Source organism: Cryptotermes secundus, unplaced genomic scaffold (assembly GCF_002891405.2).
Source record: "Cryptotermes secundus unplaced genomic scaffold, Csec_1.0 scaffold1314, whole genome shotgun sequence".
NCBI lineage: Eukaryota > Metazoa > Arthropoda > Insecta > Blattodea > Kalotermitidae > Cryptotermes > Cryptotermes secundus.
The window spans coordinates 798082-813268 of NW_019720589.1; the positions used below are offsets into that span (position 1 = coordinate 798082).

The 15187-nt window shown below is 40.4% G+C and overlaps 2 protein-coding genes and 1 long non-coding RNA gene across 3 annotated transcripts in view; 2 read left to right on the forward strand and 1 right to left on the reverse strand.

Moving 5' to 3' along the window:
• Positions 1–15187, forward strand: part of LOC111870238 (nuclear receptor corepressor 1) — a 209257-nt gene that overhangs the window by 20226 nt on the left and 173844 nt on the right. The gene's annotated exons all lie outside the window — the stretch shown is intronic.
• Positions 415–2518, reverse strand: LOC111870194. The gene is made up of 2 exons (XM_023862284.2): positions 2183–2518; positions 415–1170 (listed from the first exon to the last, which is right to left on the reverse strand). Exons 1-2 carry the CDS (start codon positions 2358–2360, stop codon positions 617–619), a joined length of 732 nt encoding a protein of 243 aa, XP_023718052.1. The 5' UTR covers positions 2361–2518; the 3' UTR covers positions 415–616.
• On the forward strand, positions 2659–4944 carry LOC111870207. Its single transcript, XR_002843813.2, has 3 exons — positions 2659–2840; positions 3913–4071; positions 4156–4944. It is a non-coding gene; the product is annotated as an uncharacterized LOC111870207 (long non-coding RNA).

Genomic DNA, 15187 nt, shown 5'->3' on the forward strand with positions numbered 1-15187 from the left:
TAAGGTTAAGTATTCTTCGGAAATTCGTTTCGTAAATCCATAAAGCAGCGTACTTTTTGAAGTTTAAGGCTGATAACCCACTGACGCGTTTAGTCGCGAGCGGCTAGCCGCGCGCATTTTATAAATACACTACTTTCACTGACGACTAGGCGCGGCAAGAGTCTATCAATAGCAAAATGGATGTTGCAGTGATAGCAGGTTTACTATTCCATCTTGGTCATCGTCGTCGCAAAAAACGAACTCGATGGTATTGGATACCTCCCATTTTCTTGGAACGTTCCAATAGAGGTGCATTCCATTTGTTTTACTGTGATTTACGTAAACATGACATTAAGTTTTCCACCTACACACGAATGAGTGTGGAATCTTTCGACCAGTTGTTACAACTTATCAGGAACAAAATAGAAGGAAGGGATACAAATTTTTGTCAGAGCATTCGCCCGGAAGAAAAACTCATGGTCACTTTAAGGTAAGCACAATTTATTTTACTTCTTTTACAGAGTAAAAACTCGGTGTGGTCGGAGTCTTGTGACATATTATCTGGAGATGTAGTAGAATGATCATAGTAGTTGCTTGATGATGGCCTGTCTGGATATGAGATGGAGTAGTAACCTCGTTAATGGTGTGATTTGCTGTGGACAGTAGCTTTGTCGTAAGCAGCCCTTTGTGGTTTGGAATAAGTCTCATGTTGGGAATGGCATGCAGAGGAAGCAAGTGGAGGTTGATATTTTTGAACCAAGTTGATCATTTCAATTTTTGCACCACTTTTGGAACAATGTGGTATTTTTTTGAAATCATCCAACAGTGACAATAAAAATAGTTTGTCAGAATCATGGCGTTCGCTTTCTTCTCTGGATTGAATGTTTGCTTTTAAAACATTCACCATTTCCATACCTACCGCATCATCAGTACGTTTTTTCTTTTGAGGGGGACGGTAAGCTTGAGATGATTGAGTTTCTGAGATTTCCGCTGCTTTTGGCTCAATAGCACGCTCAATATTAGAAGCAGTTGGGCCACATTCTGTTAGCACCTTAAGAAATTGAAGTTGGTCAAAATATATATAAGTATTTCTTTTTGGAGCTGCTCCACCACTGCGTACATTTTTCAGCCGTCTTATTTCTCTGAAAAAACAGTCCCGTATGTTTTTCCACTTCTTTTGTAGCTGTACACCTGCAAATAACCAGATCAAACTTATTTCCAGGTACCTAGCCACAAGATGCAGTTTTGGCGAGTTCAGTCACAATTTCAGACCTGAGATGACTACTGTGCGAACTCTAATAAAGCAGGTTTGTTCTGCCATATGAACCAAAGTGAAAGACATACTTGCTTGCGTGAACATAAAGAAGAGGAATGGAAAAAAATTGCGGAAACTTTCGAAAACCGTGCACAATTCCCGAACTGTTTAGGTGCTGTTGATGGTTAGACTTAAACAACCACCGCACACGGATCGCTGTATTATAAATATTGTAACTTAGGGTAGGGAGGGGTTCTCCGTTGCGCAACATGTCACAATATTTATACTCCGTTGCGCAACATGTCACAATATTTATACAAGAGTTTTTTCTTCTATTGTGTTACTTGCTATCTGTGATGCAGATTACAAGTTCATCAGCATTGATGGTGAGCGTACGGAAAGTGTAGCGATTCTTCAGTTTTCAAAGATTCCCCTATCTACGATAAACTTGTAAATAAGGAACTGAAAATCTCAGATAAATGTCCAGTATCTACAACTAATGTTACACCTATGCCATACATCTTTGTGGGCGAAAACCTGATGCGTCCATATCCCGGCAACAATTTAATCCACAAAAAGAAAATATTCAACTATAGGCTAAGCCGTGCTCGAAGATACATCGAATGCACCCTCGGCATTTTAGCTAACATGTGGCGAATTTTTCATCGCCCACTAGATGTACATATTGATATTGCAGTCGACATAGTGAAGGCATGTTGTGTGTTACACAACTTCATTCGCACAAGAAATGGCATTGGATATGAAGACTACATTATTTTCCATCACGCCAGAGGTCACGAGATGTCACAAGAAATACAAGACGACCAGTGTCTTATCGAGATTTTGTTGGGGAAGGCCAGGTTCTATGGCAAAACAAAAACATTATTTAAGTACTTCACATCTACAAAGCCATGTAGCGTATGCACACACCTACAAATAAATACTTACCAAGTTTCTTTTTTTCTTCCAGATCAAGTTCCTCTCCAAATTTGTGCACTATTTCTTCCCACATAGCTTTTCTTAAATTTTTATCACTGTACTCCTTTAAAGTGCTGTTCCACAGTGCTGGTCGTCCCTCTATTTCCAAAATGAACAACTCCGTATCATACTGCCTGGGCGTTGTCATATCGATACAAATCAAATGACCTGTGTCGGTATGGCTTCCCGCGCACGACTGGCCGCGGCAGTGAGTTTCGTCCGTTGAGATTAATTACTTTTCTAGCCGCGCGCGACAGCACTGTCGCCAGTGAACCGCAGTTGAATAATTGGCCGCGAGCGACTCGGCAGCCGAGCCGCGTTAGGGTATGATTCGCAAGAAGCGTCTCTTGCGGCTGGGCGATGCAGCGGTGTGCACATGCGCAGTAGGAAATTATTCAGCCGCAGCGGCTCTGGTCGACTGCCTGCAAGACCAGGGTAGCCGCAAAGTCGCATGAATCCCATCGCTTCAAGAGGATGCAACAATGGGATTTTCAAGCACAGAAGACATTATTTTAATTGAATTAGTGGCACAGCATTCTGCTTTATATGATCCGAAACACGTAATATACAGTGCACAACGTGCGTGAAAATATTTGGGCAGAAATTGGAGAAAAATGGGGAAAGACAGGTAAGTGATAAGTCTTACTTTTCATAATCAGATATTAAATATTACATATATGTCAACACATATATGGACATTCCTATTTGAGCATTCAATTTACAGTATCACTTGCTCTAGCTGCTTTGTTCTGCCAAGCTAAAGAACCGTGTCTACTATTGAAATATTTTTTTAAATCATCCCTGACAGCAAATCCCTGTAAGTTTGTATATCCTCCATGTCTTGGTAAAGGAATAAAGTTTTCCGTAGGTTTAGGCGTTGAAGGGTCATAATTGTAGTAGTTTCTGTTGTCATCTTCGAGATAGGCATCAGGGAGAAGATTGTGTAGGCAGCAGGCTGTCATAATTAAAGCATCTGAGATGTTTCTGGGTTGATGGCGAGAGGCGTATAGAAAACCCCGAGAACTTGACTCAATAAACCGAAGCTGTTTTCGGAAATTCTACTAGCCTGTGAAAGCCTGTAGTTAAATATTGCTTTCTCTGCATCTTCTCTTGCCTGAGTACGCTTTCATCATGTGTTCTCCTAAACGAAAAGCATCATCACAAACCATTACATATGGTGTAATTATGTCAGAATTAGGTAGTGCAGAAGGGGGAGGAAAGAAGTTCTCGCTTTTTAACATTTTTCCTGTAGCAGATTTCTCAAGACTCCCACTATCTCCCTCCTTACCAAACGAACCTATGTCTACAACAGTAGACTTGTAATTTGCGTCAACAAAAGCAAGCAACACAGTCGAAAAGAAGTCCTTGTAATTGTAGAACAGAGATCAGGTTTTAGAGGGGCAGAATATGCTTGTATGTTTTCCATCAAACAGTTGGGAAAATTCCATTGTTTCCAAAATTCTTTTGTTTTTTCCTGGAGTACATCTTCATTAGGAGGAGGCATCAAAATCGGTGGTAGCTTTCTGCATAATATTTTCAAAACTTGTTTTACAATACGGCTTATGTAACTTTGTGATATGTGGAATGCAAATTCCAGTGATCTGAAGGATTCTCTGGTGGCCATAAACCTGAAATTAATATAGTGTGCTATAATATTTTACTTTGCAACCTGTTAAATTATATTTTAATCATGTTTTCAGCTGATATCTGCAAAAAGAGGTGGAGGAATATGCGGGGCACCTATAAAAACACAAGAAAGACATGAAAATGGTGACTGGCTCTGCATCAGAGTCCTGACCTAGAAAATGGGCACTTGCTGATGCGTTATCCTTTCTTGATGCTGTACATTATGAAAGAGTGTAAGTAATATAGGTTATAACAAACCAATGTCAGCATGTTTCAATAAAGTTAGTAATTATAACTATTCGAAAATTTATTCGCAGATCTCTATCCAGCATTCCACTAGATGAGTAAGAAGAAGATAACAGTACTGCAACGCTGTTTTCTCCCAGGCCAACTACATCTAATGTGAATCTTGATGATGATGATGATAGTTATGAATCACGTCACATTTCCAATATGCCTGTGCAGAGTACTGAGGTACAAAAGCAGTCCATTCCCGAAACTGCTGAACAATCAGACAGTCAGGACAGTCAGCATTCACCAGCCTCAACTACTTCTAAAGAGAAAACATCTGTAAAAAGGGGGAAAACTCCTACTACAAAGAGAAGAAAAGTGGGAGAAAGTATTTTAAAATTTCGTCAACAAAGATCTAATGAATGGAACAAAATTACTCAAACCCTTACTAACAATTCAGATTCAAACAAAGCTGCTGAGGATGAAATTGAAGCTTTCTTCAAATATATGGCCATGTTAGTAAGAAATTTACCGCCATTTATGATTTCAGAAGCCAAGATGAAGATTCTTAACGTTGTATCGGAGTTGGAATTTAGGTCGCTTCAGATGTCCCAACCATCACCATCGACCACTTCACTCGATTCTTCTATTTCAGAGGCTTCAGGGAGCCAGAGCCAGTCACTGTTAGAGTACACATTTATACAGAATTTGGAATAATGAAATTCGTAAATAGAGCAATTGCAAAGGCTGCTCTCTACTTCAAAATTGTCTTTGTATTTTTTTTACTAGTGACTTAAAAACTATGATATTTAAACAAACATAGTTTAACATGTGATATGATGTGAAACTTGCATACTATTTACATATAATGAAGTGAAAATAATTATAAATATGTAACAATTATATTTTTAAAATAAGGTTTCATTTAATAAACTGAGTAAGTAAATATACTGTTGCTGTTATTACGCCTACCTTAATGTTACTGCTAACTTCTGTGCAGGTGTTATCGGATGTCTGACCCTGTTGCAAGATTGACACCTGATTTTGTCTTCCACCAACTTCAACACGTAATTGAACTGCTGTATATTCAGTCTAAAAAATTCACGAAATTTTCTTTCACCCTTCATTAGGTGCCTATTAATTAGGATGGAATTTAATTCCTCCTCCGCTCTTGCTTTGAACAGGTCATGCACAGATCTACTTCCACCATTCTCGCTCAATATCAGATGTAAAATTTCATCGTCTTCCTCCTCTTCGAGCATCAGTAGACGAAGAACACCGCTTTTATCCATGTGTGTCTCTCTCACTGTCGGGAAGTAATTATACCAATCCACCCGATTACAGCCGCGTCTTAGGAATGGTTCAATCGTACAGCCGCTGCGGCTTGAGTCGTGCGGCAGAATCGCACGGCTCCAAACGCTTCTTGCGAATCACACCTTTAGTGAGTTATGCACCATATACACTAATACAACTAACGGACGCGCGCGACAAAGAGCGGCTAGTCGCGTCAGTGGGTTATCAACTTAACACTGCTGGCCTTTTCTTTATTCCTGTTCTTAAGTAATTCGCTACAGGCCTAATTTACGTAGAACAGATCCTTTTTTTTCCTTGGCACTACAGCCCCAGTGGGCCTAGGCCTACCTCCATGAGCTTCTCCGTTCACTTCGGTTTTTCTAGATCTTACACATACGGTAGAACTCCTTTGGCGAGTGATCAGCTCGTCGCAAGGCCTCAACCTCTAGACAAACACAGAAAAACGCACACAAACATCCATGCCCTGAGTGGGATTCGAACCCACGATTTCGGCTTGCGAGCGAGCGAAGACAGTGCATGCCTTAGACCGCTCGGCTACCGTGACCGGCAGAAGAGACCCTTACTGTCTGTTTTATTAATGCAAAGCTTGGTATATGTGATAAATTCGTTTTTGTAGGGTTAGCGTATATGATCATTACAATTTCTGAAATTTATTGTGAAACAGCGAGGCAAGGTGTTACTTGCATCAAAGTATGCACATGTAGTTGCAGTGATTTGCCGCCAGGGTCACTGCAGTGTAGAAAATGGTGATACCTCTGCAAAGTGTGAAGTGTATCTTGTGGTTCAGTAAAATAAAACATGTGAAACCAATCCAGCGACACTCTGTGACGGAATTCGGAGAGAATTGACCTTCGAAACCACCCCTTTTTGAAATTCGTAAACAGTTCTGTGAGGCAGGTTGTTTATGCAAATGCATAGTTCTTTTTGTTGCAAAATATATGGGCGAGACTGGAATACCAATTTGATACGTATGGGGTTACTACGTAATAGTGCAAGTGCCGATCACTTCTGCGTGGTAAAATAGACTTTCACACTTGTAGTTTAATGTTCGATGTTGTGTCTTGCCTGATAGCTTCAGAGTACATTGTAATATAATTTGTGATCACCCTGTACATTACTTTCTTTTATCATGCTTGCCGTTCTGTTCATTTTACAACGACTATTGGTCATAAGGACATTTACATTTTGTATTTAATGGGATGTAGTTAATTACAAACTTTTGATTTCACTCAAAACGTGCCAAAAATGTACAGCAAAAATAAGAAATATTCAGTTGCCATCAGTTTAGACCTAATCTGAGATCAAATTTACCCATATTTATCTTATATTTTTATTGTTTTCATTATTTCATGTACACGTTTATTTGAAAATACGTTTGGGGATGTTAATAATGCCAAAAGGTATATCCGGTGATCAGTTCGTCACACATACAGTAAACTATTTCTGGACTGTAAATTTGCCTTATTTTTATCCGGTTCTTAGTGTCTTTCTCTTTGATAATTCTAAGTTCTTTCTGTGTGTAGCAAAGCACAGAATTTGTGTAACGTCTCAAAGACTGGTTTACTATAGTTGATAATGAAACTCATATTAGCGTGTTGTTACCTGATTGATCCTGATGTTGATGTAAGTACAGGAACTCTCAGGTCTCAGAGGGTTGGGCGACTAATGTAAAAAACAAAAGTTTCCTTAAAAGACGTTTCGGTTGGTGGTAGGCCAGAGGGTCGAGTAATGTAGAAAAAAAGGCACAATAGGTCTCTGTGGTCGCGGTGCAAGGGCCAAAAAGGACCACCCCTTATACATTCAATGTAGAAAAATGTGTTCATACTGATACAGCACTTCGCCTTACGGGGGATAGACCTTATGGGTCTCCGCTGTACATCATACAGTGTGGTCGTTCCTAGACCAAAGTGGTTTTGATCTCTTAAATCATGTTCATCGTGGAATAACTAAAACCCGATATCAATAATGAGTAACCTGATTTTATAGGCCGCGCCATATCTCAAGCGGTTAATCGCTGGCTTCCCACCGCGGCGGCCCGGGTTCGATCCCGGGGTCTGGTCAAGTGGGATTTGTGGTGGACAAAGTGGCGCGGGGGCAGGGTTTCTCCTAGTACTTCGGTTTCCCCTGTCAATCTTCATTACACCAATTACTCCACAATCACCCTCACCTATCATCTGGGGCTGGTACAATAGGCCAGAAGTGGCCGCAGTACAAGAGACTTAGTCCCACCCCACTAGCAGTAAAAAAAAAACAACTGATTTTAAGTTGGCTTCTCCCCTCCCAAGAAGTTTTGTGCGGGGAAAACATTATTTCAGTTGAAAGAAATTACAGATTTTATAATACTGCAGTTTGAAGAATTGTATATTTATATTACTTTTCGAAGTCCAGTCGTATTTTTGTATTTCCTGTTCTGGCGTCATTGTATGTATATTTTCAATATTACGTTCAGTATTTAATAAGATTCGAAAGAGTTCTGACGATGGTGTATAACGCAGAATTATTGGGTTCTTTGGACTTTTTCCATCGTCCAGTATTCTAGAAAATATAAAACACGACGTTTCAGAAACTGAATCTGTTTCGGTCCTCAGTTGAAGGAGGGGGGCACACCTACTCAGTTGGGCTGTGCAAATCTTACAGGGTTGTCCAGTGATTGAGATTAGCTCTTTCTAAGGGGCCCAACTGAGTAGGTGTCTTCCCCCCCCCCCAGATCCAGTTTCCGAAACGTCGTGTTTTCTATTTTCTAGAATACCGGACGATGAAGAAAGCCCAAAAACGGCGCAATTCTGTGTATTTAATAAGAATTCAGTCAAGCATATTTATTGCTGTGTTTTCATTTCTGGTGTATTCTTTTGAGTGCTGTCCGCAGAAATGTGTGGCAAGGTCTTGTTTCAGCTGGAAGTTCTGTTGGCTCAGTGTGTTCAGCAGGTCGGGAGGGGAAATCTGGTTATTGCATGCATGTGACTTGCCACCATTCCCTCCAAGCAGAAAATGCTGATATGATTAATTTAAAACTTGCTTACACTCCGTATATGCTGAATCCAAGAAAATCGATTTCGTAGTCCTTCCTTCGTGTTTGAAAGTAGCACCACGATAAATTGTGCAGAGCTTAGTGCTTGCGTGTGTGAAGTCATAGGAAGCCAGCCGGTTGGTCTCTGTGTTGGAGTTTTCAAAGCCATTGTCACATTACTGTAGAGAAATTCATCACAGATTTTGAATTAATTCAGGACACTCTACAGCATTATTCAACAGGCATGGGTTCTTTTGCCATAGTTTCTCTAGAAAGATGTATTAACAAAGCGATTATTTCCATATTTAGCAGCGCAGTAAGACAGGTTGCTTATGAATGATGCGTTGGGAGATACGTGTAAGGGATTTATTGAGGAAAATCACGAAATAGTCTCAGTTATGATAGTCGGATGACCTGAGTTTTGTATTTGTAAATTCCCGAACGTTAGGTATATGTAGAAAATGACAGGAGTGAATCATTCTATTATTAGGTGTACAGTAGCAATTCTGAAACTGGTATCGGTGCCCCAGGGATACCAAATCAGGTTGTTTGTGGTACCAGATTCCTACGTTCACCATTTCCTTTGAAAACTGTGATTTGTGAATGTGATTTTGTTTAGAATTCTCTTAGAAATGTATGACAAAAATATGATCGTTGGTCATTTGTATATGTAAAAAATTAACGCGTGCATTTTCAAGATCTGTTCTTATTGGGTCCAGATATTCGTGTAACTTTCAGTGGGTACCAAGCACAAACACGCCATAGAACAGTAGCTGTAGAGTATAAATTATTCCTCACCGAGAGGAGGATGTCCTGAACTCGGTTTATTTCAATAGTTTAGTTACGTGCATATTTAGGCTACATTCCTTATTTTGAAAAAAAAAAGTTAAAGGAGGCTTATGAAATCACCATGCTGTCTATGTGTCTGTTCCCACCTAACAAGCCAGAATAGTGGAGCAAGAAGAGATGGCCATTGCTAAGCAACGGCCTAGTAAACACTTTTACGAAGCAACGAATACACATGCAACAGTAGAACAGTTGGACGCGATGCTTTCTATGCGGTTAGTGTCGTATCAAATACCCAAAATGTAGTGAAAGGAAAGTAAGGGATACGTAAGATAGGCATGATCTGTTCTGTAAAGTCTGTACTGACGGAGGACGGAGTGAGTAGTTCAAAAGGAAGATTTTTCAATAACATGATATATGTGCGAAATGTGTACTTGACGAAAGGCCAAGCATATTCATAAGAGACAAAACCATCTTCTCGTCAGAGAGGATGTTACATAAAGAACTACTACCCCAAGAGTTCAGTTGAAAAAATCTCTGGTCGTGGGTCTCAAGGGCCTTGACCCAAAGACAATTGATTGGCGGTAAACAGCCAGTCGTAAAGTAACTGACTTTGACGCTGACTCTGGAAAGTAAAACTTCTTGTTATTTTTAGGTACAAGAAAGACAGTTTCGGTGCTAGGGTAATAATTATTTGAATGGTCGTGGTATCGTTAAAAATGTTGCCCGGATAACACTATCAGAGCCTTTAAAGTCTGATCGGCAGTCGATCCTCGGACCTCTGAATATAACGGATATTAAGGGTCCTTAGATATTAAGAACAGATTATTGCTTCCCGGATATTAAGCCCGTTGTTATGACTGGCCATATGCTGATCCAGTCGATTAAGACATTCGCAGGAAGGCTTGATTTTCTGTTGCATATTCTCTATCCTTAACTGTGAACTCAAAAGTTGGAAGACGCTTCTGAACGTTTCGGTTTGCCAGCCCGACATTTCCAGGGAAACAGTTTTACTTGTGTAATTGTCAGACGTCAACGGCAAAGTTGTTTTTGCGTCAAAGGACCGCGCCATGAAGATGTATAGGGAAGTGGAAGTAAAACTCCATGCAGTCTTGACCTCGGCATTAGAACATAGATTGATGCCATGCAACCGTTGCGCAATCTAGTGACGCTAGTGACTGACAGTTCTCTGCTTGCCGTTTGCAATCCGCCTACCAAAACCAGTGAATGTAATTTAGGCCTGCAGTGACATGTCGTAGGAGACCTATGCACGGTTCATGCCCGAAGGTCATTAGTTATGATGCTGATGAATGTCATATCTTGCGGTTTTTTGCACAGTTTTGCGACTTTTTATCAGATTTATGGTCAGTACTTTGTTCTAAATTGTATTTAGGCCAGTTAGATTTTCCTTGGCTGGTTGAGCGACTGTCTTGAGTATTTATGCTCCAGGGAGTTGTTTGTGTGAGATGTACTTATAGTATATTTTGGTTACAGAGTTCAAAGAGCACTCTTGCACAAATTTTTGAACAGTGTTCATTTATCCAAACTCCGTATATTTACGGTATGCTACTGGGAATATCAAACATAGTATTGGAAAATTTGATCATATGTATTTGTAAGGAATCAACCACGAAATTGGGCATATGTTTCAAATATAAGGGACAGTTCAGGATTTTTTGCACCCCCTCCCCATCTGTTGTTTATTTTGTATTTTTATTTATGTATTTATTTTGTTAATTACAATCAGTGGACCTTCATGGAGATTTTGGGATGTGACAGCTGGTATTGTTTATCACATACTGTATGTTAAAAATTGAGCTATGACTTTGGAGGCCATATAATATTAATATTTTCAGTGTGTAGAAGGCAAAATTGGCATTAAGTTAGTACAGGAGTGGGCAGTTATTTTCGCTGGCTGTCAGGTCACGAAATTAGATAACACAGAATTTTGTATGGTAAAACAAACGGCGATTACTTCCCAAAGCAAGATTATCAGGTGATTTTTATAATCTAAACGCACTGTGTTTCCTGTGAGATAGGAACTGAATTTTTGAATTGTATTTAGATGTACATGCTTCAAAGGGATAAGAGGGCGACATTTATCCAGGCGTAATGCAAATAACAGCTACGAGTACTATGTTTACTGACGTCATGGCATTAAAAATATGATTTGAATGCACACCTACATACCTACCCATCAAACAGACTCTTCGTAGAGAAGTTTTTCTTGAAGAGCCAACAGTCGTTCAGCAACTCGAGAAATTCTCGATGTTTTTTGGAATCGGAAAATTCAGTACCGTGATCGTGGTCATGTCCTGAGCCAGATGGTTGCAGTCCTCTCCCTTTAAGACAGCGGGCTAAGATTGCCCTCTTTCTACATAACACTCTTTTGGGTGGAATCGTGCAGGAGTTTCTTGCTTCGTGAAGCCTAGTTTTGGCTCAGTATTGACACATTTGCCTGATTCGGGCCTGTATGTCTGAATATATCCGTGTACAAGTTTCAGTAATCAGATTGTTTTTTTTTTTGTGAATATTGATTGGAAAATGTAATATACTTATTGCGCTGCAGTAATTACCCTCTGAGGATGCTCGAAAGATTACAAGTGAGTAACATGTATTTTTCGTACCGAAAAACATTTATGTCTGTCAACTACATATAATATGTAGAAGAAATCGAGTGGTATTTAAATAACTTATTGTACATGTGTGTTTCATTCCAAAAATAGTATTGCATGTGATCATCTCCAGGAATGTGGTGTACGGGATCATACCAGTATTTTTGGAATACCAGCATGGGATGGGATTATTTCTCTTCACAAATTATATTGGAGATAAAGGGTTAGAGATGAAGTAGTTTAGTTAATCTTTTTAATCAGTACTCTTTACCTTAAAATGAAGGGTTCTGCATACTCTACTGGGGGCACGCGGTAGCGTAGTTGGTTGAGGCATAATGGTACAAGCCGGGACTGGTCGCGGGTTCGATTGCCGACGAGTTCGTTGGATTATTCAACTGACCTAATTCTTCCAGCCGCACTGTGGCCCTAGGGTCGACTCAACCGCTAACAGACATGAGTACCACGAATCTACCTGGGCGGTAAAGGGCGGCCTGCGCGTGGGACTGACAACCTCACCGTCATCTGAGAGCCGTTTGTCTAGAAAATGTGGGAGCCTTAACGTCTCACAACTCTATGGACCTCTACGGCCTATTACAGGGATAGCTTCAACTTTTTTCGTACTCCGCTCGCATTGGAAATGAAGAAACAAAGGCAAGAAGCTTTATGTGTCTTTGGCATGTATGTTCGCATACAAGAATTAAAGTGTTCGTGTTTTAAACGCAGTGGCATGTGTGTTTCCTTAAATCCATTTAAGAACTCTGTTCCACCTCGTCTGTTGAGTTTTGCCCTGGTATGTTTTGCGAATTAATAAAGTGCCTTGAAAATAGGTTCAGCAGGATTTTAAACGAGTGCTTGAAATTGGATGCATAAATCGGTTAGGTGGACATGAAATGAATAAATAGTACGTGTATATTATACGGTCATGGTATAAGAGACGCCAGTTCATGTTGTTTTCCTTTGTTCGTGTAATGACAGGTCAAAAGTAAAAGCGAAATCCGAGTATGAGTTGTAGAATTTGTGCTTATGTTCCATCCTCTTTTGTTGGGCCCTGGCGTACGTTTGGAAATGAGGCGGTTGTCTCCACGTGCTTTCATTAAGTGCTAGTAGCATGCAAGAGCGTTGGTGATACGCCTCACTGAAGGCAGTCATCATAAGGTGATATGTAGGCCTACTAGGGCTGCCAATATTGGTAATTGCTGAGGATAATTAAGAAACGAACAGTCGGAAACTAAATTGACTGATGGAAATTACAGTGTTACCGGTAAACTTTGACAGATACGAGATAGATTTTACGGATAATACGAATAAAAAAGGGGCCAGTTCAGGGTATTTTGTAGTTCGTTAGTAGAGACCAATTGATGAAGGTCGGCGACGCTGAAATTACGTCATGGTGGTTGTGGCCTTAATCTTGGACCTTATGTTATGCATATGGATATTAATCTGGGGCGTACATACGGTATTAAGCATGAAGTATGGCGACTGGCTATGGGCTGCACGGTCGAGGGAGTGGAGAGTTCGAGCTCCTTTAGGGGTGAGATTTTCTCCTCTGCATGTTGTCGAGACCGGTTTTTGTGCTCACCCAGCCTCCTATCCAATGGATTCCGGAGCTCTTACCCCGGGAGTAAAGCGTCCGGGGCATGAAGCTGGCCACTCACCTCCAACTAGTGCCGAGGTCAAGAATACATGGATCTGTACATCCACTCCCCTAGACCTCTTCGTTAAGTACACGGGAAACTTTACCTTACCTTATACATATTAAGATTTAAGGGTAGTATTATGAGGCTTGTGATTATGCGTCGTTAGCGATTAACTGACGAATGGAAATAATGGGGTGTTAATCGGACCAAGTAACGACTTTGCAGAGACAGTCCTGTGAATGTCCTTCCTGGAAAACAAAGCGCGAACATTTAGAACAATTTTATCAGCGTTTTAGTAGTCGGAGACCTCTTCTAAAATTAAGTTTATGTAAGTAAAAATTTTCTTCTAGGTGAACATCGATAAGTAGTTATAGTCGCTAGCAGCCACGTTCAATACCTGCCGTGAGCAGAAATTCAGGCAAGATTAACAGTTGCTCATCAGATTTCGAAATTTTTATATACTCGATAATTCGTGTGTAGATTTTAATTATAAAGAAAGAAGTATTTTATCGTAGGGCATATGTCATTTTTTTTTGTAGGGTCTAATTTTTATAATCAACTTGAGAAGTGAAGTAAATGCCAGTTTTCACCAGACTTGGTGGTTGGGTATTGCTTCGTATTCCAGAAATCCCGTTTTTTAGATGTCTGTCCGGAGAAGAGAACTTCTAGTTTGCGTTTTTCGTGGTTTTCTTTATTATCTGCGCGCAAATACCGAAATGGTGCCGTAAAATAGGTCATAGTCGCCTCCGTCCATATTGTTTCCAGTTTGTGATCTACAGTCATTTTACCATCCGGTCCAGTACAACTGTTCAGTTGGAAAGCATGCTTAAATAATCCCAGAATTATCTCCATCATCATCATCATCATCATCATCATCATCATCGCCGCCGCCTAATTTCAGCTGATGAACGAATATGAATGAAAAACGAACACATCCATGGAGTTAGAATTTTTTTCAGCCACATGAATAAAATTTCTACGTTCGGAATTTTTAAGCCATATCCTCTCCCCTATCTCCCTTCCCCTAACCGACTTTCCATTGTATACACCGACCGCCTGTTTACTCTCCTCCGAGTTGGGCAGACGCCATCTTGTCGACTGCTCTTGGTATGCTTTGCCATGTGTTCCGAGAGAAGCTACATACAAATGATGCAGACTAGGACACTACTTCTCTCTCCACCTCCCCTCTTCCATTCCACGTCATTCCTTTATATTATCAGAGATCACGATATCGCTCTCCCTCCTCTTCTCTGCTTCTCTGTATACTTCGTTCAGGGGTCAAACAGTCAAGCATTAAGAATTACGTAATGCCGGCTCATGCATGTACATAGAGTCGGGCGCCTATTTTTATCGAATATCTGCCCTGAGGGAAAGGAAGGCTTTATAGGAGTCCTTGAGAGAGACAAGGCTTGGAAATGTGAAAGTATTCCAACACCAACAGACAGAGTAGTGTCGTACCCCACTGCCTAATCTTGTTCTCAAACTGCTATATTTCCGTGGCTTTATTAATGTCCAGCCTCAAGATTTGGATAGCTAAAGGCTGTGCCCATTTCTTCCAGCCATGTTGAAGTTTCACTGATATTCCTCCACATTTCAGGAGAATGAGGGGGACCAAAAATTGCATTTTGGCTGTATCATTAGAACCGCGTCCCCAGGACAAAATCATTCCCATGTTACATGTCTAGCGTTAGTGTATATTTTGCAATTGTTGGAAGAAACTAAATTTAATTCACAGTTGTTCACCAAAACAAGCGAGAGC

What these genes read in the sequence shown, in the direction of transcription:
- LOC111870194 (XM_023862284.2), bottom strand. Translation starts at nt 2,360, where the DNA reads ATGACAACGCCCAGGCAGTATGATACGGAGTTGTTCATTTTGGAAATA. An exon ending in GGAAGAAAAAAAGAAACTTG is followed by an intron (nt 1,171 to 2,182) that starts GTAAGTATTTAT and finishes GGTTATTTGCAG; the next exon opens with GTGTACAGCTACAAAAGAAG.